The sequence below is a fragment of the Cucumis sativus genome, chromosome 2 (genome assembly GCF_000004075.3).
Source record: "Cucumis sativus cultivar 9930 chromosome 2, Cucumber_9930_V3, whole genome shotgun sequence".
NCBI lineage: Eukaryota > Viridiplantae > Streptophyta > Magnoliopsida > Cucurbitales > Cucurbitaceae > Cucumis > Cucumis sativus.
In genome coordinates this window covers 16,093,685-16,120,318 of record NC_026656.2, presented here as the reverse complement: position 1 = coordinate 16,120,318, position 26,634 = coordinate 16,093,685, and the positions used below count along the sequence as shown (strand labels likewise).

Below are 26,634 nucleotides of genomic sequence, written 5' to 3'. Positions count from 1 at the left end.
ATTTGATACAAGTCCACTGAGCATATAAGATCTTAAGGGTGGCAGTTGTTTCATACTGTGCATGTGTATATAGACAAGTGACGCAATGATGGTGACTAAATATATCATTGAGTAATAACAACTAATGAATAAAGAAACAAGTAACAATGACAGATATAAACCTTTTCTAACTAAGCGTAGAAGTAATAGTTCTTGACTCATTTACACTTAATTCTTGGTCAATACTCAATATTGAAATTTGTGAATAAAGACAGAAATAATGAAATATGCAAAAATATCATGTTCCAAAATTACAAAATTCATTTGCATCTTAACACAGATTTGTTAATATGAGATGCTTGAATCTGAATACACAATACCATTCATTAACCATATAGAATGTACCATAGACTAATACATTGAAATTTTAAAAACAAAAACAAAAGCTTCATCAGAGTTATTAATAGCAACTCTGAAAAGAAAAGAAAAGAAAGAAAATGAAATTATTTTTAAAAACAATTCTCCAAATAAGTTTCCATGACCCTGAACTGCTGCATAAATATCAGGATGTTACCCCCACCACAAGAAGGCCAATGATACAATGCTGAATTACTTGTTAGTTTGAACATAGATCACAACAATGTAAGATCATATAATCTTCATAGAATTAGTAAATGGAAGAACCAGTAGTAGTTTGGAGTATGAATACATCATGAAACCCGGTATCATGGTATCCGATCCTGTCTACAGTTAAATATTTTTTGTGTTGAGTTATCTAAGTCGAAAAGCCCTTCATCATGCCAAATATCAACCAAGAAATCTACCATCTCCTGCCAGCCACGTCACAAGCATCAAAAAACGTTAAACATAGTTCGAAAATCAACCGATAGAACCTAAAATATATAGTTATATAAGAGATATGTGCTGCTATATAAGTCTCCCAAGAACTCTGGAACCTCCCTTTTCGAGTTTTCGTGTTTTCGTGTTTTCGTGTGGATGCCACTGAAGTCTGTCTAATCAAAATGTCTAACTTAGTCCATTCTAACCCACTCTATTTACCAGACAAAATCTCCCAAACACTCTCTCAACAAACTCATTAGCTTGCTTATCAGGGCTTTATTGGTAACCATTTGATGATGTATTTTTTTGTTTTTGAACATTAAGTCTATAAATAACACTTTTATCCATTGGTTTCAATGTTTTGTTGTCTACATTTTAGGAGTGTTTTCAAATCAAAACCAAAATTCGACAACTAAAAAAATAGGTTTCAAATACTTGTTTTTGTTTTTAAAAATTGGATTGAGTACTATAGGACATGTATTTTAGTTCGTATGTTAATTTACATTAACTGGTGTTTAATTGTTTATACAATATTTTAGAATTAATTAGTTTTTAATTGTTTATACTATATTTTAGAATTAATTAATTGTCTTTAATTGTTTATACAATATTTTAGAAATAATTAGTGTTTAATTGCTTATACTGTATTTTAGAATTAATTAGTTAATTGTCTTATTTTCTTGTAAAGGCTTAAAACTACAAATACCTAATTTAAGGTTGTAATAAGAATTTTTTTGTCATCAATTTGAAAATATATAACTTGTGATCTTTGGAGAGAGTTTTCTCAACGAGGGATGAATTTCCCTTCTTCAGGCATGAATTTGACTTAATATCTTTCTCGCTAGCAGCATTGTTCAAATGTTTATATGGGAAATATGAAAACCATGAGTAACAAATTAGGAGAAAACATGCACACCTTTTTTTTTAAAAAAAAAAGGTTACTAAATAGGGCCTAAGATATCCATAATACCTCAAGAACTTTCTCCTAATGATGTACCTATCATATCAGAACCAGGAACACGTGCAACAGCAACAGAAGAATCAACGAGCAATTTATTGAGCAAGCATATGGACTAATATAGTGTGTATATATAACTATTAAACTACCAATTTACCAAAAAGCTTAAAGCTTGTGGTTGAAGGCAATTTTAATTATATATCACCAACACTCCCTCTCACTTGTGGACTTGAAATATTTGAAAGGCCAACAAGTGAAAATCGATTTAAATTGGGAGGAAACGACAATGCAGAGGCATGAACACCTACTCTGATACCATATTAAACTACCAATTCACCCAAAAGTTTAAGCTTGTGGTTGAAGGAAAAATTATATATCACCAATAACAAAACAGCATGAACTTTTCAGAAGCTTACCGGAAGAGGTATTGGCTCACTGAAGGGATCGTTAGTGGAGAGCAGATCTTCATATGCTGTTGACCAGCTGCAAATTTAAAGTGAACAGTTCATCACTTAGATTATGTTCATATTGAATATTTCTTTATTGGAAAGGGAGAAAGTAAAGAAAAGCAACAGATGAGATCAAATATTTGTTCATTAAAGAATGGAAAAGGTGTCTTCCTTCAAGAATGGAAAAGATGAGATCAGCATGAACTTTTTGTTTTTAATAAACAACCGCTTTCATTTACAATGCAAAACCTGTTGCCTCACTTACAATGATGAGTCCCAGCTACTCAGAATTACAAATCATCTTAATTTGTTAGTCATGGGGACTTACGGTGATATGAATCAAGAAATCAGAATTGAATCAAATGAAGAAGTTGAAGAGGTGTCATGCTTGGAAGTTGAAGAGTTATTTGAGCAACTCAAAAGTCATAAAATTAAATGTTTAAGGAATTATGTATTTATGTTTTTTCATTTATTTTGGTAGTTGAAAGGATATAAAATTAAATGTTGTGACCTTTCATTTCATATTTTAATTAGTATAAACAGAGTTGTAGTTTCCACATTTAAAGAAGAATTTGGGATGAAATCTAAAAACTCTAAAATGTAAAATTTTGTTCTTGTGTGTTCTTGTGATAGAATGCATGAATATTTGGAGCATTCAAGTGAGGATTGATCCGTCTTGTTTGTGGAGTGCTTCAAAGATCAAGGGTTGATGGAAGTTTCAAAACTTTGTCCGATCCTTGGTTTCTTAGATCATCTAAGTAACTTGAATCTAGCATTTCTTAGGGGTTGAAATCAAAATGATTTTGTGGCTGCTGGGGTTGTGTTCTTTCTAGTCTTGTTGTTTAACATGGTTCTTAGATCCAATGTCCAAGGGTTTCTTATCATTTATGGTATATGGTTATGGACAAGTTTGTGGAAGATACCACATTAAAAAAATCAAGAGAGCTCAAGATGGATGAAACCTCAAATTATTTATTATAGTGTTTGAGTCCAGTCTAAAAAGCAAAAATTGGGACATGATTCAAGAGTGGTGTACCCAAAGAGGCATCATCTTGAGGCAGCACATGAATAATCCCACATTAAAAAATAAGCCTTACAATTTTTATAAAAATAGATGAGCTACTCTTCCCATCACCAATTAGTTTTTGAGATGGAATTGGTGAGGCCCCTAGTTTGGAAAATAATAGGATTATTATGAGAATATTAGTATGATTATTACTTATTAGAATGAGCATATCAGACAGTGAGTTTTTTAGGACTTTTAGTAATAAACAGGGGGAGTGGGTTGAGGGCAAAGGGTGTGAAGAATTTTACGGGATTTTCTTTGGAAAATTTGGGAGACGATTCTCAACCTTTACAGTGTGCTGAGGTATATTGTAGTTTTTCATTGATATGGTAATATATATTTCTATATTTAGTGTTTTTGTTTGTTCTTTGTGTTCTTGAGTGCTCTTGTTAGGAGGGATCCTAACAGAACCCCATGTTATCTAATAGAGTTACTCCCACCAAAGAGTTAATGACTCAAGAACTACTGGACATTTTTTTTATTTCAACCATTTATCTAATTTCATTGGGGTGCCCATAGTAATTTGTACCTTGACATTTTAAAAAGGTTTGCTTAAATTCTATACGCTCAAGTTAGTAATATATTCAGACATGGTTTGATCCTAAATTCTATACGCTCAAGTTAGTAATTTGCTGTTATTTTTCTGGGTTCACTTTAATACTATTTTAGTGTTTCGTTGAACTTCATAACCACAGTAAGATTTCTTGTTCAACTTTCACTGTACGTGCAGAAATCTCCATTTTATTATGATTATGAGCTTCCTTTCAGATTCTATCAACTAAACTACTCGCAAGCAAAAGCATGACATGGAACGATAAACTATTCTGCAACTGAGATATCACCTTATCATTGATTCCCTTTCCATTCTTTGTTGTTGTTGAGAATTTTTATCGACCCACTTCTTTCTACTCTCGTGCCAACAAATTGCAGCTACAAAAAAAGACGTGGGTTATTATGATCAGGGAATATATATTTAAACCAAACATAATGATGAAAAAGTTACCGTCACTATTTTAAGAAATCTAAGCTTGAAGAAACAAAAATTCCTTAAAAGGACACGAACATTTAGATGTCAGAAGTACAGCTGTCGCATGAATCAACCAACTTCCTAATATCTATTTGGGCTGGGACTTGGCCGATATATCCTACTAGCCCATCCAGATGTTCTACTTTAGTTGGATGACTATAATAAGTAGCCATTTTAGGAATAATACTTAGTATATAGCAACAATTTTAAAAATTTGTAAATATAGCAATTTCTATCGGTGAGACTTCTATTGTTAATAGACTCTTATAGTATATTAGTGATAGACCAATATTTGCAACATGGTTTGTCGTCTGAATAATTCAATCCATTAAACATAAAAGTATACAGTGTTGAGATTTCCATATTCCCTCACAAAACCTCTTCCTTTCTCCAACCATAACTACTGGTCCATTTTCCTCAGTCTTTCTTTCAGTTTTGCCTGACTTCCACCTTTAGCATTCACGCGCATTTACCAAATTCAGAAAACTCAGATCAATTCAATGATTCCGTCACCATTTCATTTCGCAGTTAAGAAAGCAAGTGTAACAATATCAACACCTTCTAAGATTAAACTGGGATTTTTTATTATTTTTAAAGAAACAGAGATTCCATGGAGAAATGTGGAAACATATAAGGGCATATAACAAACAAGCCCATCAAAAGAATCCCCAACCCTAATTATAAGAAAGGACTCCAATCTAAAAGAATGATCAAGCTGGAAATTAGAAACAATAATAATAAGTATTAACGGAACTCCCAATGCTCACCTCTAAATCCCTCAATCTCTCTTAGATCTTATATTGTTCCTCTCCAGCTAAATACCCCCACAAACAAAATGGCGAAAATACAAGTCCACCACAGAGCTACCCAAGTGAGGGAGTAAAATTGGAGCATCTAAATTAACTGAAAACACAAATTGCAATAGAGAACCTCAAAACAATTCACATGAACAGAACCAAACAACGAGTTGTGCGTCTTCTTTTTCTCTTCGAGCATTTATTCCAAACTTCCAAGCTCCACGGGGTCATCAGTTATAGGAAACATGATACAAGCACAAAAGAAATACTAATCCCCAAAAACTAACAAACAGGTGGCTTATCCCTATCAAATTCAATAGATGCTTGCTTACCCTGATTAACAAACGTGGGGAGCTCAAGTCTTTTTCAGCAGGCTTTTTCACTTCACTAGAAGATGAAGAACGGCCCATAGTCGGTTTCTCTTTTGAATGAGAACTTTTTTTATTCATCTCCATCTTCTCTGAAGCAGTAGATTCAATCCTTCCTGCAACGATGAAGCAAGTATTTCTTTTAGAAGCCCAACAAGCAGTACTCTTACTAAAAAGAACAGAAAGTTCTGACATAATAATTATCCCTATCTTCAGAGAACAACCAGTACTTAGCATGTGTGTGCAATACATACATTCATATACACTTTTTTTATCCTCTGGAGCCTGGAATCAGAAACAAAAAGACATGCTGAAAACCATTTCAACTGACAATAGAAATCAATATTCACAAAATTTCAACAAATATTCTCACCACAAGTTTCATATATGCTGCAATTAAAACAATCGGCCTAGTTTCACAAATGAAACCCACAATCTAGTTGAGCCATCAGAACTTGTCCCAAAACAAAAATCGGTGAACTTCTTATTTGAACTGCTTCACAGAATAAAACTGGCAAAGAAACTAGTTGGTGCCTGGTGGTCAGCTGTAGTGAAAAAAATTTGTGAAGACACATACATAACATAATACATGTGAAATTTGTCTGAAGTTGTAAAGCGGTTATATCCATTATGAATCCAGTTAACAATTGAGTTTAAATCAGGACCTAATTTTCAATAGGAGAAGGAGAACATATTGCAAATAAGTTTTTTAACAGAAATGATTTCTTTTATTGAGAAAGAACAAAGGCATACAAAAGAAACCACTCCACAGACGATCCCTCTAAAGAAATGAGTTCCAACTGACAATAATGTTACCAAGCATTTAGTTACAAAAAGCCTTCAAAAATGAAATCTAAAGATAAACATGAAACTTCACGGAAAACGAAAGATTACTTAGAAGTTGGATCCTTATTGACCACCACCCCCCCCAAACACTCTGGTATTTCTCCTCTCAAATGTCTCATAACAGAGAGCATACTCCAGTGAGCCACATGAAGCGCCACTTTCCAAACATAGGCAGAGATGCCGAGTTTATAAACAAATTTCTTAAGTAACCCTGTGACCTCTAAGAGAAATTTTCAAATCATGAACCGTGAAAGTTTCAGGATCCTCAGATTTTCCTTGCTTCCCTAGTCTAAAGTATGAACTAAGCCAATACATATTTAATTATTTATAACCCTTGTCTCTTGAACTGAAAGATTTAAACCTGTTTCTTGCATCATAGTGCAGACGAGACAATTTTTCCCTTATCCATTTCGATGATATAAAATGCATACAACTGAATCATCATTGTCCCTTTTTTGTCAAGAAACACAAAGAGCTTCCACAATTTTCCTTGTAAAAATCAAACATCACCACAATTTATCGTCGTGGTCTATGAAAATTCAGACCATTGATCCAGATTTGAGAACCCAGACTCTCGACTAATGAGCCAGACAGGTAAATTAACAGAAATTTAACACCACTCCTCCCATAAAGAAATCAAACACAAGATAGATCTTCATAGTTCAAAGCATAAGGAATTGTATGTATCTCAAGGAAATGCTCAATTCTTATTAAAAAAGTACTCACCCGACCTCAAATTCCTTCGCCTTCAATCGTCAATTAAACACTTCCAATCAGTTTAGTGGATCCAGATCATAATGGAAAACGAGAGACAACAGTTCGCAATTCCTCAACCTACCCTAACCTAACTGCAAAATTCACCCATTTTCCAAAAGAAAAAACGTATTAAACTCGAAAGAAAATGAAGAGTACAAAAAAAGGACAGATTCTTCGGGAACAAATAAAAATCCAGTAAGAAGACCCACCAGCAGATTCTCGACAAAACGATATACATTTGGCCCAATAAACATCCAAGCGCCCATTTCCATGGGAAAAAACCCACAGAATCGAAAATCCAAATCAAAACAACAGAAAGAAGAGAAGAAACAGATTCCCCAGAAACAAGAGCATCAAAATCCATACCTCGAAGTGGAAACGTCACAAAAGCATTATTCCAGTGGATACAGAAGAACAAACACAATGCGATTAAAAAAAATCCAATCTCGGTATCTGGGTTCGATCGAAAATAAACAAATCCCGATCACGAAGCCCACAGAAAATGGGAATTGAAACGAGGAGAGAAGAAGAAAAAAACCGGAATCGGGAATCGTATTCGTCAATTTGTGTTTTTGGTGATGCATGGCGTTTTCTTCTCCGATTTGACGACTCAGCGTCGATTGCTGACATGGACTTTGATTAAGAATGGATAATGGATTTAAGCTATATTTTATTACTATTGACGTGGATTGACGAAAAGCCCCCTCTACCTAACGAATGGGTAAGGGGTATTTTCGTCATTATACGCGGCGCGGCGACCCTTTTGCTTGTATTGAAATTACCAATTTGAGAAATCAAAATTAGGTTTAATAATACTAGTAAGGATTTATGATGCACTCACCTAATACTAGTAGGGCGCAATATGAAAATATGTAGAATTATTCTAAGAACAAAATAAAAAGTTGGCTACATCCTTCTCGTCTCTTCATCGTCATCGTCGCATGAAAATAAAATTACCCGATACCTTTCTACATTTGTACAGTAAACAATGGATAACATATGAGTTTGATTCATCATTGCAATCAATTTAGTTAAATAATATTTTTTAAAATACTACTTTGCATAAAGGGCATTTAAACAAAAAAAATATATATATATATAATATGTAACATGGGAATAAAATAATTGTATATATAATACAAGAATTAGTAAAAGACTGAAATAACTCATTTATAGTTATAATTTTGGACGTTCCTTTCCAAGTTTATTGAATTAAGAGTTATTAGTGGTCGTTGTTATTATTGATAATTTGTTATTAGTTGCTATGGCTGATGGCTACTATAAATGATTTTTTATTTGTCATCGTTAGGAATGTTTCTTTTCGTTTTTCTTAAATTGAAAAATTTCGTTAATAGTTGTCATAAGTTTATGTCATAAGTTTATGTCATAAGTTTATGTCATTGGTAGATAATGTTGTTAGGGATAACTTTCAAATTGAGAAATTCATTGTAAGTTGTTGTCATTGATCTCAGTTATTAGCGATACTTTCTATCAACAATAGCCACTTAAAGGTATACTTGACATTGGTCAACTTTTTTATATATTTGTAAATATTTTATGATTGTGCTATATTTTAAATTTATTTTATAAACTAGTAAGTGTAATAATTTAGAAAGTTACATGGATCCATTGTTATTAGTTTGAAGAATGATACTTGGAAACAAACCATATTGTTTATAAAATTTGAGATTGGTTGCATTCCTGGATTTGATTCTTCCAACATATGTGAAATGCGTATGTAAATAGAAAAAAGAAAAATTCATAATGAAACTTATATATTATTTAAAAGGTAATTTTAGGAGATCAAAATCAAACATTTAGTTATAAACAGAAGTGGAAAACAGCAGATCTATAGCATATATAATAAATAATTTAAATTTCTTAGTATATAAATAATTCTAGTAATTTTGAGATATATATTTTAAAATTTTAAATATTCATTAGTTATAATAATTATTATGCCGTTGATTATACAAATCCGACCTTAGCTCAGTTGGTAGAGCGGAGGACTGTAGTGGGAATATCCAATCTGTAATCCTTAGGTCGCTGGTTCGAATCCGGCAGGTCGGAGTCTTTTTTTCTTTTTCTTTTTCTTCTTATTCAAGTCTTTGACTTTAATTGGCATATTCACATTTTTGTTCCTTTAAATGGAAGACTAATTGATCCAAATGACATCTATCTTTAAAATTAATAAAACCTAGTCTTTTACATACATTGCTAACTACTATACCATTAAATGTCTTCTCTCATAATATTTTTAAAACGTTTAGTTGGTTTACTGTGTGCTTTAAAACAATTGTCATACATCACTTAAGATATGATTATCCATATCTCGTCTATCTCGATGGCATATGTATTAAAAGTCGATCATAATGCTCACTCTCTTTTACATAATAAAACGAAAGATAGAAATATATTTTTCATCCATATTCTTTTGAAAAATGAAAGATAATTTTTAAAAGACTTTGAATCACAAGCCATCAAATAATTAATTAAGAAAAACAAATGGATAAACAAGAAAAATGAACCATCAATTAATAATATTATTAGATACAAATATATGATTTTATTCCTCATCTCACCACACCACATCACGCGATCAGTATGATGGCTGGCACAGTTTATGAAACAACAATCACTCTCAAATTTAAGCCCTTTGAGATTCTCAATTTATGAATAATAATATTAATAAAAAATAAGTTACGAACAAAATTGTGATTTTTAAAACCAATAGCAATTTATAAAACATCCATGTGTTTACTTACCCTTTGTCATATCAATACTAGCTTGATATGATTATACAATTTGTCTTCCAATAAATAGTCATCTATTACCTATTATAAAACAATATGAATGGTTCCAATCTGGTAGGTTGAAATTTTTTAACTTTCATTTTTTATTATTTTCAAAGAAAATATTGTTTCCATCCATAGGTTTTTAGTTTAGATTTTATTGAGTCTTTAATTCCAAGATGTTATACATTTAAATATTTAATTTTGATTTTGTTTTAATATATAAGTATTAAAATGTTACAATTTTACCCCTAGCATTATAGCTTTGTTTCAATTTGATTTCATATATTTCAAGATACTACATTTTTAACCTCAAAATTTGAGTAAATACTCGCTTTCAAACACCTCTTTATTTCTTTGATACATAACATCTCATCACTCAAATGTCTGATATCCCTACCGTCTTCCTTGATCGTTACCTCCACTTTAGATGTCCTACAAAATGTTATATGCTATTTCTTTCTGATCGATTCTAACTACCACAACATGACTTTAAAATGCCACAAGTGTCGTACCCTAAGTTCACTCTATCGATATTAACATTTTCAAAATTTTTACTTTAGCAAATTGTGTGTGTGTGTTTTAATATTTTGGTGTGAGTTGATGTTAAATGGGAGTTTTGGAAATTTTTTACATTTTCCCTAACATGTTCAAGATATTTTCTCTAATTTTTTTGTTTTTTGGTTAGAATCTTTGTTATGAACAATAGAATTCCAAAGGATTTCGTGGTTGAAAGTGTTCATCTTTCTTCTTTCGTACTCTCTCCCAAGTTTGTTTATTCTATTACAAATTTGCAACTTATGTGATTTAAATTAATAAACAACGTTTAAGTTAAAAGAGGGGTTGATTGCAATCCTTTAAAAAGCACAAAAAGTACAAACTGAGCAAATTGAAAATATGAATGTGATTATAACTAACAAAATAGAACATGGGTGGTTCTTGCAATTTTGTTTAGGATTCAAGGTTGCATTTCCACAAAGAGTTCCAAGCAATTGGCCAACAAGGAAATGGATGATTTTTTCAAAGAGTTCCAAGGATTTGGGTAAAAGAAGACAATTCTATTCAATTAAACCTTCTTCTTCTTCACTTTCATTTTTGTCCAAACACAATAATAAAAATGTGTGGTCTTCTTTAAGTTGCTACATCCTCCGATGGCTTCAACGGTCAATAACAGCTCGTATCTCGCTCTTGTGGCTCCCACTTTCCCTCCAAAATCTTCATCCTGAAAAGGAGATACTCCGAATCTTCTTCTTCTTCTTCTCCATCATCAATCTTTCTAGTTCAACTCATTCTCAATCACCCCACATCTGAGGTTCTCTTCATTTTGAATTTCGTAACAGGAATTGGGTTCTCAGAAGTTAAGGAGTTAGTGAGGATGAGAGCTTTGAATTCGCATTTTTTGCTGATTGATCTTCACAGTTCATGGCATTCGGCTAACCAAATCCCTATTTCGACTCTTGCATATCTGCAAAACTCTCATTCCGTTTCGAAATTCCCCTCGTCGTTTCGTCGAACACGTCCCGTGCGTAAAGGGGTTATTTCGTCTGAATCTTCGGCTCCGTCGTTTCGTTCCCCTGAAATTCGTCGGCCGTCGTCTGATCGGTTGTTTTCAGGTAATGGGTTGTTGACGAATCTGTCGAATTCGAATTCTAGCTTGGATTTGGACTCTGCTTCGACTTCGTCGCAGTCGAAGGCTACTGCGGAGTTGGAGATGTTTATTGAACTTTTGCCTTCGAGGATGAGGAAGGAGCTGAGATCGCACACTGAATTTCGGGAATTGATTGAAGTGGTGTTGGATTTGGGGAGGAACCCAATTGCTAGGTTTCCATCGGGGACTGGCCCATTTCGGAAGAGCCTGTGAAGCATGAAGATCTAAGCCACGCGATAGCTAAGGTGATAATTTGAGTATATTTTATCCTCCAAAATATTTATGGTTCACTGTCACTTGGATTATAATTAATGTTTATTTTCTGTATAATTTATGCATAAAGTTGGGAATTGTGGATGAGCTGGAGTTTATTTTCATATGGAATGCTATGTAAGAATTAAGATTCAGCTCCCCTGTTGATGTATTTTACAATACATATTTTGCAGCGTTTAACTCGGTCCCTTTTGTGATTGGTTGTGTAGAATTTTACTGAAACATGGCACAAATTTGTGCTGTTAAATAACCAGGCTAGAAAGAAGACCGTATAGTTAAATAGGCCATTTAGAGGGTGAGATGAAATAAATTTGGGGTTGGTTTGTTATTTAGGTTGGAGACTTCTCAGATGACAACCGATCTGGCATGGACAGATCTTTGCATCGGATAAGTGCAATTCGAAACCGTAAAAATGCAAATTATTGGCCTTACCTGTCGGGTGGGACGTTCTATCTCTGGAAGTGCTGAGATCATTCGTGATTTAGTAGAGGGTGGAGGTTCCATCTTGGTTATTGGACCGCCAGGAGTTGGGAAAACCACACTAATCAGGTATGTAAATTTACTAAGATTCTAAGAACAACCGGAATCAATACCTTATTATTCTCAATTTTTTCTTGATTCTTGATTAGCAGCACATTGTACAAAGAAGTGTAAGAAAACTATTAGAGGCTACGTGTACTATAAAAAGTCTTTGCATCAATGATCTCAAACCCCCACACCATAAAAATGATGATATTGTTTTTCAACTTCCAACTCCAAGAATAGGCCATAAAGAATGAGCTAAACTGAACTTTGATTGAAGTCTTACATTGTTGAAGTTATGGTCTACCCTCCCTTTACTTACCATATCGAATTATGGAATAAAATCATTCTTTTGTATTCTTTGACTTGTGCAGAGAAATTGCTCGGATGTTGGCAGATGACCACAAGAAACGTGTTGTTATTGTGGATACTTCCAATGAAATTGGAGGTGATGGAGATGTTCCCCATGCAGGAATAGGCAGTGCAAGGAGGATGCAAGTCCCTAATGTTAACATGCAGCACACGGTGAGAGCACAAGACACGATTATGGTTTTAACCATTACTTCATTTGATAGACCCAAATCAAGGTTCGAGTTGGTTTCTTTGTAGGTTATGATTGAAGCAGTGGAGAACCACATGCCTGAAACCATAATCATTGATGAAATTGGAACAGAACTTGAAGCACTAGCTGCCAGCACCATTGCTCAAAGAGGGGTTCAGCTGGTAGGGACAGCTCACGGGATCACCATTGACAACATCATAAAAAATCCATCATTGCAAATCCTTGTTGGCGGCATCGAGGTGTGAAAAAAAATCCTTCTATTTCTCTCAGCCTGCATCCAATGCATTTGCATGTGTCTTTAACTAGAGTACAAAGCAATTGTTAATCCAATGTTCAATGAAGATGTGCTCCATGGCCATCATTTCTAGCACATCGTCGGGGAGGAAAAAAGTTATCTTGTGAACTGCTAGCTGTCTTGCAAATCCTGTTTTCTAAAGGGAAGTATATTGATGAAAGTTGCTCTCATTTTTGTTTTCTTGGACATAGAGTGTGACCCTCGGTGATGAGGAAGCAAGGAAAAGAAAAGTGCAGAAGACAATTCTTGAGAGAAAAGGACCTTCTACTTTTACCTGTGCAGTTGAGATGATATCCAAAACTGAATGTCGTGTTCATCACAGACTGGATACAACAGTTGATGCAATATTAGCAGGTACTTTCTCCACTAATTTGGAATTGTTAAACTGTAATCCTTTCCTTCTTACATTCTTGCAATTGATCATCTGCCATCTGTATTCTCATTGGTGTAGGAAAACCTCCTCTTTTTGAAGTACGTCATGTAGATACTTATGCTAACCATTCTATGGGGTCATCACCAAATCATGTCAAGAGTCTTGGTCTTCACGAAAGATTACCTTCAAAAGATAGTAACATCATTGCTCATAGTGACTCTAACCTGAAAGTACGCCAGATGGAGACTTATGCTAACCATTCCGTGGAGTCGTCTCCAAAACACGAAACGATTCTTCAAGGAAGAGTAAATTTAAAAGATCTTAACGTCATTGCTGATAATGATTCTGACATAGAAGACGTTGGCCACTTTTCTCATCAGCCTAAGAGTAGATCTGTGAGCAAAAAGAGCTCACCAGTGCAAGTCTATTCTTATAAGGTAAATCACCTATGTTTGATTTATAAATTATAATTAATACACTTAAACGTTCTTCTGTTTATTTTTGGTTTGGTGTTGGGGGCGGTTGCTTTGGGATGGGATGGAATATTGTGGTAATCATATGCACTTTTTTATTACTGTATCTCACCCTTGATTTGGCACTTCCAGATTCTTGAATCTGATCTACTTCAAGTGGCACAAGTATTGGAGCTTGAGAATGAAATAGACGTAACTGATGACATTGAAACTGCCGATGCAATATTAGCAACCAGCTATGAAATGAAGCAAAACCCATGGATCCGAAGTGTAGCAAAATTTCACCACTTGCCTGTGTTTGTAATCAAGGTACTTTTACTTCTATAACTAAAAAATATACACATTCTTCCTTTAGATATTTACAACTTTATCGTTATACAGTCGAACACAATGGCTCAAATGGTGAAGGCAATACGAATGATTATAAAGATAGATTCCAGCTCTACATCCAAAAAACCACGAAAGACACCTGACATTGTAATAGAAGATGATGCACCAAAAAGAAAGCCATCTCTAGAAGAGATAGATGCATTGGAGGTAATTTCCTTGCACATTGATGCTTTTGTTTGTGTGTGTACAGGTGCGTTGTTTTGCATTTAAGTTAAACGCCAAACTCGACATTAGCTTATTCAAATTATTCGTGTAAGTAAAAAAATTTGAATTTTAGTCATATTTCACTGGTTCTGATTGTCAAAATCCTTAGCACATTGTTGCGATTAGCACTAATTATTAACAAGAGGTTTTATCCAATTAGAATTATAAATTCGCAGCAAATGTCTTTTTTTTTTTTTGGAATTTTATAGCATGATGTTATTTTTTGATTTGATATGTCAAAGTTCCATACCAATTGATAGCACGATCTTCAGAAAGTTAGCACAACTTCTAATATAATTTTATTATTTATATGCTGAAACTTCTATTCATTTGGTACAACTCGCGCTGTATGTGGTTACAAGTTACAAGTAGCTTCATTGGCACTCTATTCCAATTTCAACTGCAATTCTATTGTCTTCCGCAAGCATCATAGCGTACTATGATATCCCTTTCTAACGAGAAGTGCATCACATGTGGCTAGGATTCTACTCCTGTTCCAAGAATCTAAATTCATGTTAATCTACTCACCTAATTCTGTACAATGTATGAGCTTGTTTAGGAGTGATTCTGAAATTGTTAAAAACTTAAAATCACTTTGAAACATGTTTTAAAAAACCAATTTTAATGATTCAAAATTTGCATTTTTACACTTACTATTGCGATTCTTTGGACATATATTCTTGTTCTGTGGTCTTAATCTTCTCCTGTTCCGAAATCTGACAGGAAGTTAGACTTGCCATTGAATATATTGTCATTCCTGGTGGAGAGCCAGTGGAACTTCTACCTCGATGTTCCGAAATTGTTGCCCGGCAACTTGAACTTGTTGAAAGTTATCAGTTAGCGGCTGAGTACTCCAGTTCTGATCCAAACCCCAGGTTGCAAATTCTTCCGGTAAGGTTGAAGAACAAGACTCTCAAAGAACCAAAATCGATTTTAAAATCAATAATTGATGAAGGAACTGGCATCTCTAGGCTGCCCTTGCTACCTGAATGAAATTTAACTACATCCCTAAACATGGTACAGTTGTCTTACAATTGTCAATTTATGATGTACAGGCATGTGAATAGTACATATAATATCTATATCTCATTAATATTGTTATTTATATCTTATGCCATCCTGGTTATACAACATTGTAAGAATTTCTTCAATAAAACAGTGAAATGGCTGTTGTAAATGAATACTTGCTCCAATATTCAACCAAATCTTGATCCCTTCTAGCTAGCTAGTATCTTTATTTCTTTTGATGGAAAAATGGGAAAAGGAAAACAAAAGAAATGCAATTAGATTTTGCATTTTGATCAATTAGCCATAGAGATATTAGATGGTTATTTTTGGATTTGGATGTATTTATGGAAACATTCTAGAAGATATATACTTAAATTAATAAATAAATATTTTGCACTTTATTAGAGGGTTACAATGCTTTGTGATTTATAATTTTTGTATTCATATTCTTGGATACTGTGTTGGTTTTCCAATGTATCGTTAGCTTTTTGGTGATATGATGAAAATGTTCACTCACACGTTATGCTTTGTGATTTAGAACTGTTTTTTTCTTAAAATATATATATATATATATATATATATATAATGTGAATTAGAATGAATTAAATAATAGTGAAATTTGGAGCAATTATTTAAGCTCAAAGTTCAATCGGATAAAAGTTGAAATTTTATAGTTCAAATTAGTATAACCTAAACCAGTTTAAAGGTTAATTTGTTAGGTTTTTTAAAAAATATAACAAATTAGCAAAATATTTAAGCGAAACAATTTTGAAAACGAAAAAAAGAGTACAGGGCCACAATGTAAAATACCAAAATTACCTCAGGCAACATGCTCGCCCAAGTCTACAAGATAAAATATCAAAATTACTCCCGTCAACACGTAATAATTGGTCACGCGCGCGATAAACGATCGTATAGATTTTGATACACAATCTCGGGCATACTATGCCTCGAGATGAAATAATTTGGTCTTTAATTCATTCAATATTTAACATACAATGCACCAAAATGGCCTAAGATGAAAGACATAAGTGTAGATCTACATGATTTTATACTTCATTTTAAACGATAACTTTCAAATTAAACGATCGTATAGATCATGATACGCATTCTCAAGCCTTAGTTATAGTGAAATGTCCAAGATGAAAAAATTATGTATTTAATTCGTTCAATCTCAGGTATACAATGCCCCGTGATGAAAGAATTATTCCTTTAGTTATTGGATCTCAGGCTTTAGTGACACCGAGATAGCTCAAGGTGAAAGAATTCTATCTTTATTTTATTCCATCTCGGACATACATTGCCCCAAGATGCCCTGTGATAAAAGATTTTTGTCTTTAGTTATTCGATCTCGAACCTTAATTGCATCGAGATGGCCCGAGATTAATAAATTGCCCGAGATTAATAAATTGCAAGGGGTTATATGAAACTTATGAAAAAATGATCACACGTTGTGAGCTTATATTATTTTGTTATATAAGCCGTAAATATTTTGATTTTTGTTACATTTATGTAAATTATTCTTAATTTTTTTACAAAGTAATTTTTATCCTTTTCTATTTATTAGGGATAGTTACAAATATAATTATATTAAAAATAATTAAGTATATAGCAACATTTTTAAAAAATTGTAAATATAGTAAAATCGGTTAAAATCTATCATTGTGATAAACCACATAAGTCTATCAGCAATAAAAATCTATCATTGTTATATTTACTATTTTTAAAAATTGTTGCTATATACTTGTTAATTATTCAAAAAAATTGCTACAAAAAAAATCTTCAAAAAAAACCTAAACGATCATATTTCACAGATATCTTAAATTTTCAAGTTATTATCTAAATAGAAGATTGTGCTATTTCTTTTTACCAGTTTAATTTTAACTTAATTATTTAAAAATAAATTACATCAGCAAATCTTAGATATTTTTTTAATATTTTTGAAAATCTTAAGAATTTTTTCTTAATTATCAACCACATAATTTATTTTAATTATTATATCATATATACTTATATTTATTAATGTAATATTTATTAGTTGTTTATGATTTAAATATGGTATAAATTATATATCCTTATATGATACTTATATGTCACTTTAAATCATAAATCAAAAATATTTTTTCATTTTATCGTCAATAGGCTACTCATTCTTTTTTCTTTTTCTTATTCTTAATAGAAAAATAAACCTGTTATTTCTTATTCTCTTTCGATTTGACGATTTTGAATTAGTTAATATTCTTTTAGTATAATATTTAACTTCTATTTTCTAGCACATAACTTTTTTCCTTAACAAATTTGTTATTTCTAATTCAATTAATCTTCTTATCATGTTCGATATATACAGATTATAGGATATGTGTTTGTATGTATATTTTGAAGTAAATTTTTGTATTATATTACATATATACTCATTATATATTGGATAATACGTTCACAATCTTTTTTAGTCATGCCATTTTAATACTTAATTTATGTACCACTGCATACACATATTATGTAACAATTCATTGTTTTTGCTAATTATTACATATATATACTACTCCATAATACATATATATTATGTGATTTGTTACATATATATATTAGCTCATTATGTAGTATTGTTTATATATATACACTTCATATATACAATAAGAGATATATAATGACATACAATAACCAAAAATATTTTCACTTCAGACATGTTATTTGTTTATCATATAGTAATATTATGTTGTTAGTCATATAAACATTTATATCTTAAATATACGGTAAAATATATGTAGTAAACTACATATTCTTTAATAATTAATATTTAAAATATGTAAATTTATTTAAACAGTATAATACATATTCTCAATGAATTTATAATATGTCGTGAAAATATCATATATACATATTCTCACTTCATATAATTATATATTTCTATTTGTCATATATTTTTTAAATGAACAATATATACAACATACCTGTAAAATATAACATGTATGTTATGTGATTTAGTGTATATATATATATATATATATATATACTCCTTCTTATTTACAACATAAATATCAAGTGATATATAGTTATAACATTTGTTTTTTGTAGGATGGCCAAAAAAACATATTGTTTGTTTTTTTTCAATATTGATATATGCCTTTTGATCACGTTTTTAAGTTTTGGTTGTTCATCATATCTTTTGGTCATGTTCTCAATATATTGTTTAATTACGACATGTTTATCTTATCTTATTCATATTTTTGTGGATGTATTCACTATAACCAAAAGATATGCAAAGTTTCTTTATTATTATTAAACTTTTAGTATATTGATTCAAAATTTTATTTGAAATTATCATATTCCATATTTTAATTAACTTATTTTATTTCCATATTTTTCTATAAATTTCCATCTACGGTACTAAACAAAGTTTTTCAATTTATTATATTCAACATACTACTCTTTATAGATAATCATTATTGTTTCAAACACAACTTATTATTTATTACATATAATATGAATATTTAAAATAAAATACATAAACCAGTTTGACAAATTGATAGCATAATATTTTATTCATAAAATATAAAACTCATTGTTTTCTATATACTATTCATAAACCAATTTAACATTCAACCATTTTTTCATACAATTAATTGGATCTTCAATTATTTCGTCAAAGTCTCTACATTGTAAACATATTCAGTTTTTCTCAATATTACATATACCAAAGAACAACCAATATTTTAATGACATATATTACAAATACTCATTATATTTTGTTCTCATTCATGTTCATGTAAACATAAACAACTTTCATACATAATCACTATTATTTCAAACACAACGTATTATTTAGTACATAATATATGAATATTTAAATAAAATACCTACAAAAATTGATATAAGAACCTTTAATTCATAAAATATACAATGTATTATTCAATATACTACAATTACGTTGAATATATGAACAACACAATGCACCAAGAGAACGATTGGAAAGTAAGAGAGATATGGTGAGAGAATAATTTTAACAAAATCACACACAAATAATAATTAATAAACATTTTTTATTACAATATTATCACGATAAAATTAATAACTTACCATATTTACCTAAAATATCTATTAAAAGTAAATCTTAATTATGGTTCACTTTCTTTTTACATTTTTTTTTGAATATATTATTAAATAATAAAGATGGGTAAATTGATGATTTGAGTCCTATATTTAACGTAAAATATGAGTTAATTTGGAATATTTTTAAAATATTTGAGAAATTCGAATAAATCTTATAATATGTTTATAATTTTAGTCGTTCATGTCCACCGCCAGAAAAGAGAAAAGAGTAAAGCCCAGGCCCAAACCAAGCCCAAGACCAAACTAAAAAAACTTTGAATTTAGTACGGACGGCAGAATAAGTCGACCACGGACCTTAGACGCTAGGGTTTAAACGTTGGACCCTAAAAACCCTCAACCTTTTGGAGTTCACTGCTTCACTGCACGTCACAAAGGCGAGTGTTAATTCTTTTCCGTTCTGCAAACTCTTCAATTTTGATTTCAAATTGCCCATGTCGAATCCAACGAAGACGCTACATTTCTGTTTTTCTGAGTTTTTCTTATTCTGTTTCCGGTTTTCTGCAGGAATTTTATCTGATTGATACCCGAAAACTGTAATGGCTTCGAAAGACGAGTATCGAATATTTGTTGGAGGCCTCTCATGGAACATTTCAGAGCGTCAGCTCGAAAACGCTTTCATTCGCTTCGGCAAAATGCTCGAAACTCAAGTAAACTTTCGTTTTTTTCCTTTCTTTCTTTTTTCGTCATATTACGCTTCGTATTTGTTCATCAATCTGTAGAATATTATGAATTTTTTTTGGCATGCATGCGGTAGAAGATGAGGAGTCTAATGTATTTTCTTAGCAAAGACTATCAAAGATGTGAACCCCTTGATTTTTAATTTTTCTTTAATGAAGATGCCTGCTATTATTTGACGGCATTCCTTGCCGTTTATGGGTTTTCCTTCTCTACAATGCATGCCAATTGAATTTTATTAGTTGTGTGAATTTTGTTTATAATCTTATGTTACTTATTTGTTATAAATAAAATTTTTTGCACATGGACGTTGGATGAAATTTCAGGATTTATTGATTTATTTAAGCTATATGAATCTGAATTTTTCAGATCAGTTGTACTTACAAGATTATAGCAAATAGTTTTTTTTCAGGCTCTCTTTCTTACCATCCTTTGATCTTTTGTTATGTAGAATATGGTTCAGGGAGTCAGCTTAAAGCTGAATACATGGATCTGTTCGTACATTTTCTGCTGAATTCTTTCATAAAATTGAAGAAATGGTGTTAGTAGACAAGAAATCTATCCATCAGTATGCTTACATTGGAAGAAATTGGTTGGAAACTGATGGTTTTTTATGTGAAAAACGTCGTCACAATAGTGTTTCAGAAATTTTACTTGGTTCCCTCTCTTAGGACATCTGGTGAAGTGTTTCGTCTCGGGATGAGAATCTAAACTTGGCACAATTTTTGAAATTAGATCAAGACTCTTTTCTCCCAAAACTAAACTTTTTGTGTCCAACATACGGTTTGTTGATGTAGTTTCCTACTTGTCAAAGTATATGAGAAAGTAACACTTGTATTTCATGGAAATGTATCAGAGTGGCGTTCTCTTGGTCATCTTGCTGCCATTTATTGTTAGTACACCGCACTTCACTGACAATTCAGAGATTAGATTTGGGCATAAGTTGTATTGAACAGATGCTTCTAGAACTCTTAAGGTTCAGATTTTTTTAAAAAAAGAATTATTTACACCGGGCCTCCTTGTTAAGAGATTTTGCAAAGTTGTCCTTAATAGCATTCAAGATATATTAAACTTGATTTTTATTGCCTAATGCAGCGGAGTTTGGTTATTTTCTTGCTCTGTCAGTGTAAATAGTGAATAAATGCATTCAAGGGGAGTACATTATCACCTGCCTCGCTGTTGGCATACCGTCTAAGGTTCTTGCTTGGCAACTCTGTGGATTGAGAACTTCTTATAACCAAATTAGAATTTACGGTTCTAGACGTCAGGATTTATTTTAGTTGCTTGGCTATGGAAGGAAGCTATTGCTGAAACATTTTAGAGTTAGTTCACTTGAGAAAATGTGAGACATTGTATTGAAATTACCTTAGTTGTCAGCACCAGCTTGTTCTGTTTTAGATGACCAGACTTCGCTGTAAATTGAATTAAATTGTGGAGATGACACCAGAATGCAGAAGAATCTGAATTTTGATTTTGCTATGTTAGTTGTTCAGTGAAAAGGAGGAACTCAGTTTATATGAATAAGCTAAGAAGTGCATTTCAGGTGAGGAATATTTTTAATGCATTGTTGTACTTACTGCGGTATTGAATTGGGTGGTGGCGTGATGTTGAGAAACACTAGCAAAAAATTATCTCTCCAAGAATTTTTTCTTCTCGATTTTCTCATGTTCTGGGTTCTGGACTCTAGAATGAGTGAATTGTTTGCCTGGGCTATTATTTTATTTTACCTTTTGGATAAGAAACAACTTTTTTCTGACTGGGTTACGAAAAATGCAATATTGTCTGAATGCTACAATAAATTAAGGCTGTGCATTGGTGGTGGAGTAATTTCAGCAGATCAGTAGGAATGTTGTCTTGGGTAATCATCTTCATGGACGGCTTTCTTTTTAGCTTGAAGAGCTTAAGATCCTGACTTTTCCATGGAAAATTTCCTAGTTTGGACCCAAAGAGGTTGTGGGTATTGAGGTTAAAGTTGCTCTTTAATTGTAGATTTTAAGTCTTGGGTTCAGGTTGTTGGACACACTGCAGAGCTTTGAAGGGAAAACGGAATCCTTCCAAGTATATCATTTAGTCTCTCTTTAAGTGATTTGCTTGGAAGGAAAAGTAAGTTGTCAAGAATTTTAATTGTTTTCCACAAATTATATTCCCTGCATTAACTATAAAACATTTTCAGTCAGTCTGTTGGACGTGTACTGTGAACTAATTTAATACTGATTCATCTATAATAATGGAAACTTGTTGGATGAGCTTCTCTTTTGATGTTTATGTGTAGATCATGTTAGAACGAGATACAGGTCGTCCTCGTGGGTTTGGTTTTATTACCTTTGCAGACCGTAGAGGGATGGATGATGCAATAAGAGAGATGCATGGTCAGGAGCTTGGTGAGCGGATTATCTCAGTAAATAAGGCTGAACCCAAGATGGAGGGTGATGATACTGAGCAAGGCTTCAGGGGAGGAGGTTATTCATCTGGTGGTAGGGCTAGTTTTGGGAGAGGAAAAGATAGATCTGTGGGGCAGGATGAATGCTTCAAGTGTGGACGCCCAGGGCATTGGGCACGAGACTGTCCCTCAGTCGGTGGTGGACGTGGTGGAGGTAGAGGTTCATTTTCTTCACGTTCTCGATTTGATAGTGATGGTCGTGGGGATCGTTTTGGAGGAGATCGTGACCGATATGTGGATGAGCGTTATAATGGAGGGCGATATGGTGATAGAGATCGTTTTGATCGTAGAGACGACAAGTATGGAAGTCGAGACCGCTACTTCGACGACAGGTTGCTTTACATCCTTTCTTTGTTTTAATAACAATTACAATAGTGATCTACATGTGTTAACACCCATTCCAACTTTTTGTACTCGTACATTTACTTCAAAATATGATTTGATTGACATGTTATTGAAATTTTGGCAATTGTATGCAAACTCTGCAGGTACCCATCTGCTGGAGATCGCTTTACTGGTAGTGATAGGTATGATGTCAGCGATCGTTATCCTCAAAATGGCTACGTCAAAGACCGCGTCTACGATAGGGATATTGGTCCGAGGAGTGGCAGTGATAGGTATGGTAGCGGAGGTCCTGGCCGTCATGAGGGCAGAAGTTATAGAGATAGGACAGGCCCTTACGATCGCCCAAGCAGGGTGGGACGACCATCTTCCTACGACCGCTATTAAAATTCAAATGTACGTATATCAGTAGTTGTTGATTAACATTTGCAAATCATTCTATAGCTAGGATATGCACTTGCAATGAATTGGCAGTCTTTATGCAAGCTTTGACCTTCCTTTTGTGGCTTCCAAATCTTCATTGCCTTTGAAAATATTTAGTAATAGAAATTTTGGATGTTACAACTTACAATATCTAATGTTTGTAGGGAGGTTGTACCCTACCTCCAGCCTCAGATATTTTAGTTCTCAATGTGGTGAATTTCTTGGCTGCCCTTGTTGACTTTGTTTTGTTCTTTTCTTAGGAACAACAGACAATTGACCCAACTTTCATTTTCTTGAATCTCTGAATTCATTATTTAAAGATCTTTATCTCTATATGGAAAAATATTGTTGAATGTTATTTATAAGACCAAAGAGTGATGCTGATTCTTTGATGCCATTTTGTCAAATATGTAGGACTGCCAATTGAGAAAACCATTGCTGTATTGTGATAACCATTGACTCTTATCTTTCCTCTCACGTCTCTATGTTGGAATCGATTTTTAGTAAATAATTAAAGTTCTATTTGTTAACAAGTTCACTTTTCGTTTTTTTTTTGTGTTGTTTTTGAAATCTATGTTTATTTTCTCAAGTTTTTCCCAAGTGGAATTTATGATGAAACTAGTGTTCACAGGTAATGAATCATTATACACACGTATCTTTTTTAACAATATGTCGGTGTGGTATATACTTAGACTTCAGAGTTGGGTAGACTGTGGTTGGTCTAGTAAATGTTTTCGATTGAGTACAAATCGATCGTCGGCCAATCAATTGATTTTTCTTTTAAATGTTGTCAATTTGATTTTTCTTCAAATCTATACTGACTAGTCATCTTTGGTTTGGTCGGTCGATAAGTTGAGTATTAAATCATGGTTGGTAAGAAGATTTTTTAAGTTCTATAGTATTAAAATATGGTGGGTGGGGTGTCATGCTTAAGACATAATAAATATATTGTTTTTTAGCATAATAAATATATTGTTTTTTATTGACAAGCTCTGAGTTTTTTTAGTAGATAAAATTAAAATTGTCATCACACAATAATAAACATACAAAATTATATTTGAAACTTTAGAATCTTTGAATTTGAAATAGGATAAGGTTTTTCCACATTAGATGTTTAAATGTCCCAATCCACAATGGAACATGCATTAGATATTAAAATAGTTTACTATGAAACTTCAAAGTTTATTTCGGATGGGAATTACTTTTAAAATTGTTATATATCATATAATGGTTTTGCATGCACTTTTTAAGAATATTAAACCCAACATTAAATCAATTTGTTATTAAGTGTTTTTCACTCATTCTAAAATGTTAATATAAGAATGTTTGAAATGGTGAAAGACTCACCTTTATTAGTATTCAAATAAACAAAAATGAATTTGAAACACATCTTTTATTATTCAAAGTTAACTTAGAATATAATTTTGAATACATTTACAAAAGATAAGACATTAATTTAATAAAAAAATTATCATTTAAAAATTATTTTCTTAAATAAGAATGAAAATATTTTAGGGACAATTATAATCTTTCATTAATTATTAATTATATAATACGAATATTATTGAGATATTATATTCATAAGATTATTTGAAAAATTACCTTATTTAAAATGGTTTGAATTTAATATAAATTTCACATCTTCTTTAAATTTATTTGATTAATTAACATGGTAATAAGTTCTAAGTATCTTTTAAATTAATTATAAATTATAATTTTTATAATTTTTTTTTTAAATTTGTAGTAAACTATTTATATATTCTTTCCAAAATTATATCTTTATTTAATTCTTTTTTCTGTTTGGCAGTCACAATATACCTATTCTTCTTCATCACCGACAACTATTTTTACTTATTATTCTCCGTCATTTGAAGTTTTTAGATATTCAATTATAAAATTCAAACTTCTTACTACATTGCTTTCTCAATTTGTATTCAAATTTCTCATAACTGTAAGCTGCAGAATTTTAACAAGTCGCCGACATATACAATTCTCCATCATCTGAAGCTACGATAAAATCTACAGTAAGTCATTTGTTCTTTTACCAATTTAAAATTAAATAGTTAAACAACAAAACTACATAATTAGTTCATTCTGAGTATATCATCTGCGTATATATCGTATATATTAACAATATACCCATCATTTTAATGTTATTCTGATATGATTTTATAAATATATACCACATATAATTTATGATTATACTAGTTTTATAATATTGTTGCATTATAATAATTTGTATACATGGTTTATTATATATACCACATCTTATTTACATTTATATTAGTTTTATATGTTAGTTGATGTTTTATATGATATATACCATATAAAACATCAACTAATGTTTTAATGACATATATTACATATACTCATCATAATTATTTCTCATTTATGTTCCTCTAGCCATGAACAACTTTAATACATAATCAATATTATTTCAAACATAACATATTATTTACCATATAAGATATGAACATTTAAATAAAAAACATAAACAAATTGATATAAGAACTTTTCACTAATAAAATATACACTGAATTTATATATGTTATTTAGTATGTATACCTCATATTACATACAATAATACCTTATACATAATTCCTACATAATTTGTGTTTAAATTTTTTGTTTGTAGAATAAATATTACTAAAACAGTATAGTAAACGACATGATCATACATACATATTTTTCCTTTATAAATGTATTTGATTACATTATACTTTAATATATCCGCAATCTATAATAGTTATGTTCAATGTTTTAGTATATATACCTCATATTATATACAATAATACTATATACTGACATATAGTTCTATTATTTTTTTGATAGGATGACCGTTCTTTTTCAACGTTGAATTCTTAATAAACTCTAAAATGTATCACATTCAAAACTAAATTTTCGTTTGTTTGCCTATTTAATTGAATATTTAAAATATACCTAATATATCAAATGTTTCATATGTATTGAATATAATCTAAAATATACCTAAGATACCGAATGTTTTATTTGTTTTGA

General features: G+C 31.6%; 3 protein-coding genes and 1 non-coding gene across 6 annotated transcripts; 3 read left to right on the top strand and 1 right to left on the bottom strand.

Moving 5' to 3' along the window:
- Nucleotides 1–335: 335 nt before the first annotated feature.
- LOC116402130 lies at nt 336–4,492 on the bottom strand. Its single transcript, XM_031881182.1, has 4 exons — nt 4,375–4,492; nt 4,135–4,222; nt 2,194–2,260; nt 336–809 (listed from the first exon to the last, which is right to left on the bottom strand). The coding sequence occupies exons 1-4, from the start codon at nt 4,490–4,492 to the stop codon at nt 705–707; spliced, it is 378 nt and encodes a 125-aa protein (XP_031737042.1). The 3' UTR covers nt 336–704.
- A 4,572-nt stretch (nt 4,493–9,064) lies between these two features.
- TRNAY-GUA lies at nt 9,065–9,156 on the top strand. Its single transcript is given in 2 exon segments — nt 9,065–9,101; nt 9,121–9,156. It is a non-coding gene; the product is annotated as a tRNA-Tyr (tRNA).
- A 1,821-nt stretch (nt 9,157–10,977) lies between these two features.
- On the top strand, nt 10,978–15,842 carry LOC101207041 (uncharacterized protein ycf45). Its single transcript, XM_004150321.3, is given in 11 exon segments — nt 10,978–11,704; nt 11,707–11,771; nt 12,133–12,207; nt 12,209–12,348; nt 12,696–12,846; nt 12,931–13,122; nt 13,370–13,532; nt 13,630–13,988; nt 14,157–14,333; nt 14,406–14,561; nt 15,342–15,842. Coding segments are annotated over 11 exon segments (2,199 nt in total). The 5' UTR covers nt 10,978–11,253; the 3' UTR covers nt 15,612–15,842.
- Nucleotides 15,843–19,992: 4,150 nt separating this feature from the next.
- Nucleotides 19,993–23,949, top strand: LOC101207282 (glycine-rich RNA-binding protein RZ1C). Of its 3 annotated transcripts, none has more exons than XM_004150322.3 (4): nt 19,993–20,110; nt 20,241–20,383; nt 22,684–23,183; nt 23,340–23,949. In XM_004150322.3, the coding sequence occupies exons 2-4, from the start codon at nt 20,273–20,275 to the stop codon at nt 23,578–23,580; spliced, it is 852 nt and encodes a 283-aa protein (XP_004150370.1). In that variant the 5' UTR covers nt 19,993–20,110; nt 20,241–20,272; the 3' UTR covers nt 23,581–23,949. The 3 variants fall into 3 exon arrangements, with proteins under 3 accessions (XP_004150370.1, XP_031737122.1, XP_031737123.1); XM_031881262.1 differs by lacking the exon at nt 19,993–20,110 and adding an exon at nt 21,507–21,954 and having other exon boundaries at nt 20,248–20,383; XM_031881263.1 differs by lacking the exon at nt 19,993–20,110 and adding an exon at nt 21,507–22,514 and having other exon boundaries at nt 20,248–20,383.
- Nucleotides 23,950–26,634: the final 2,685 nt, after the last annotated feature.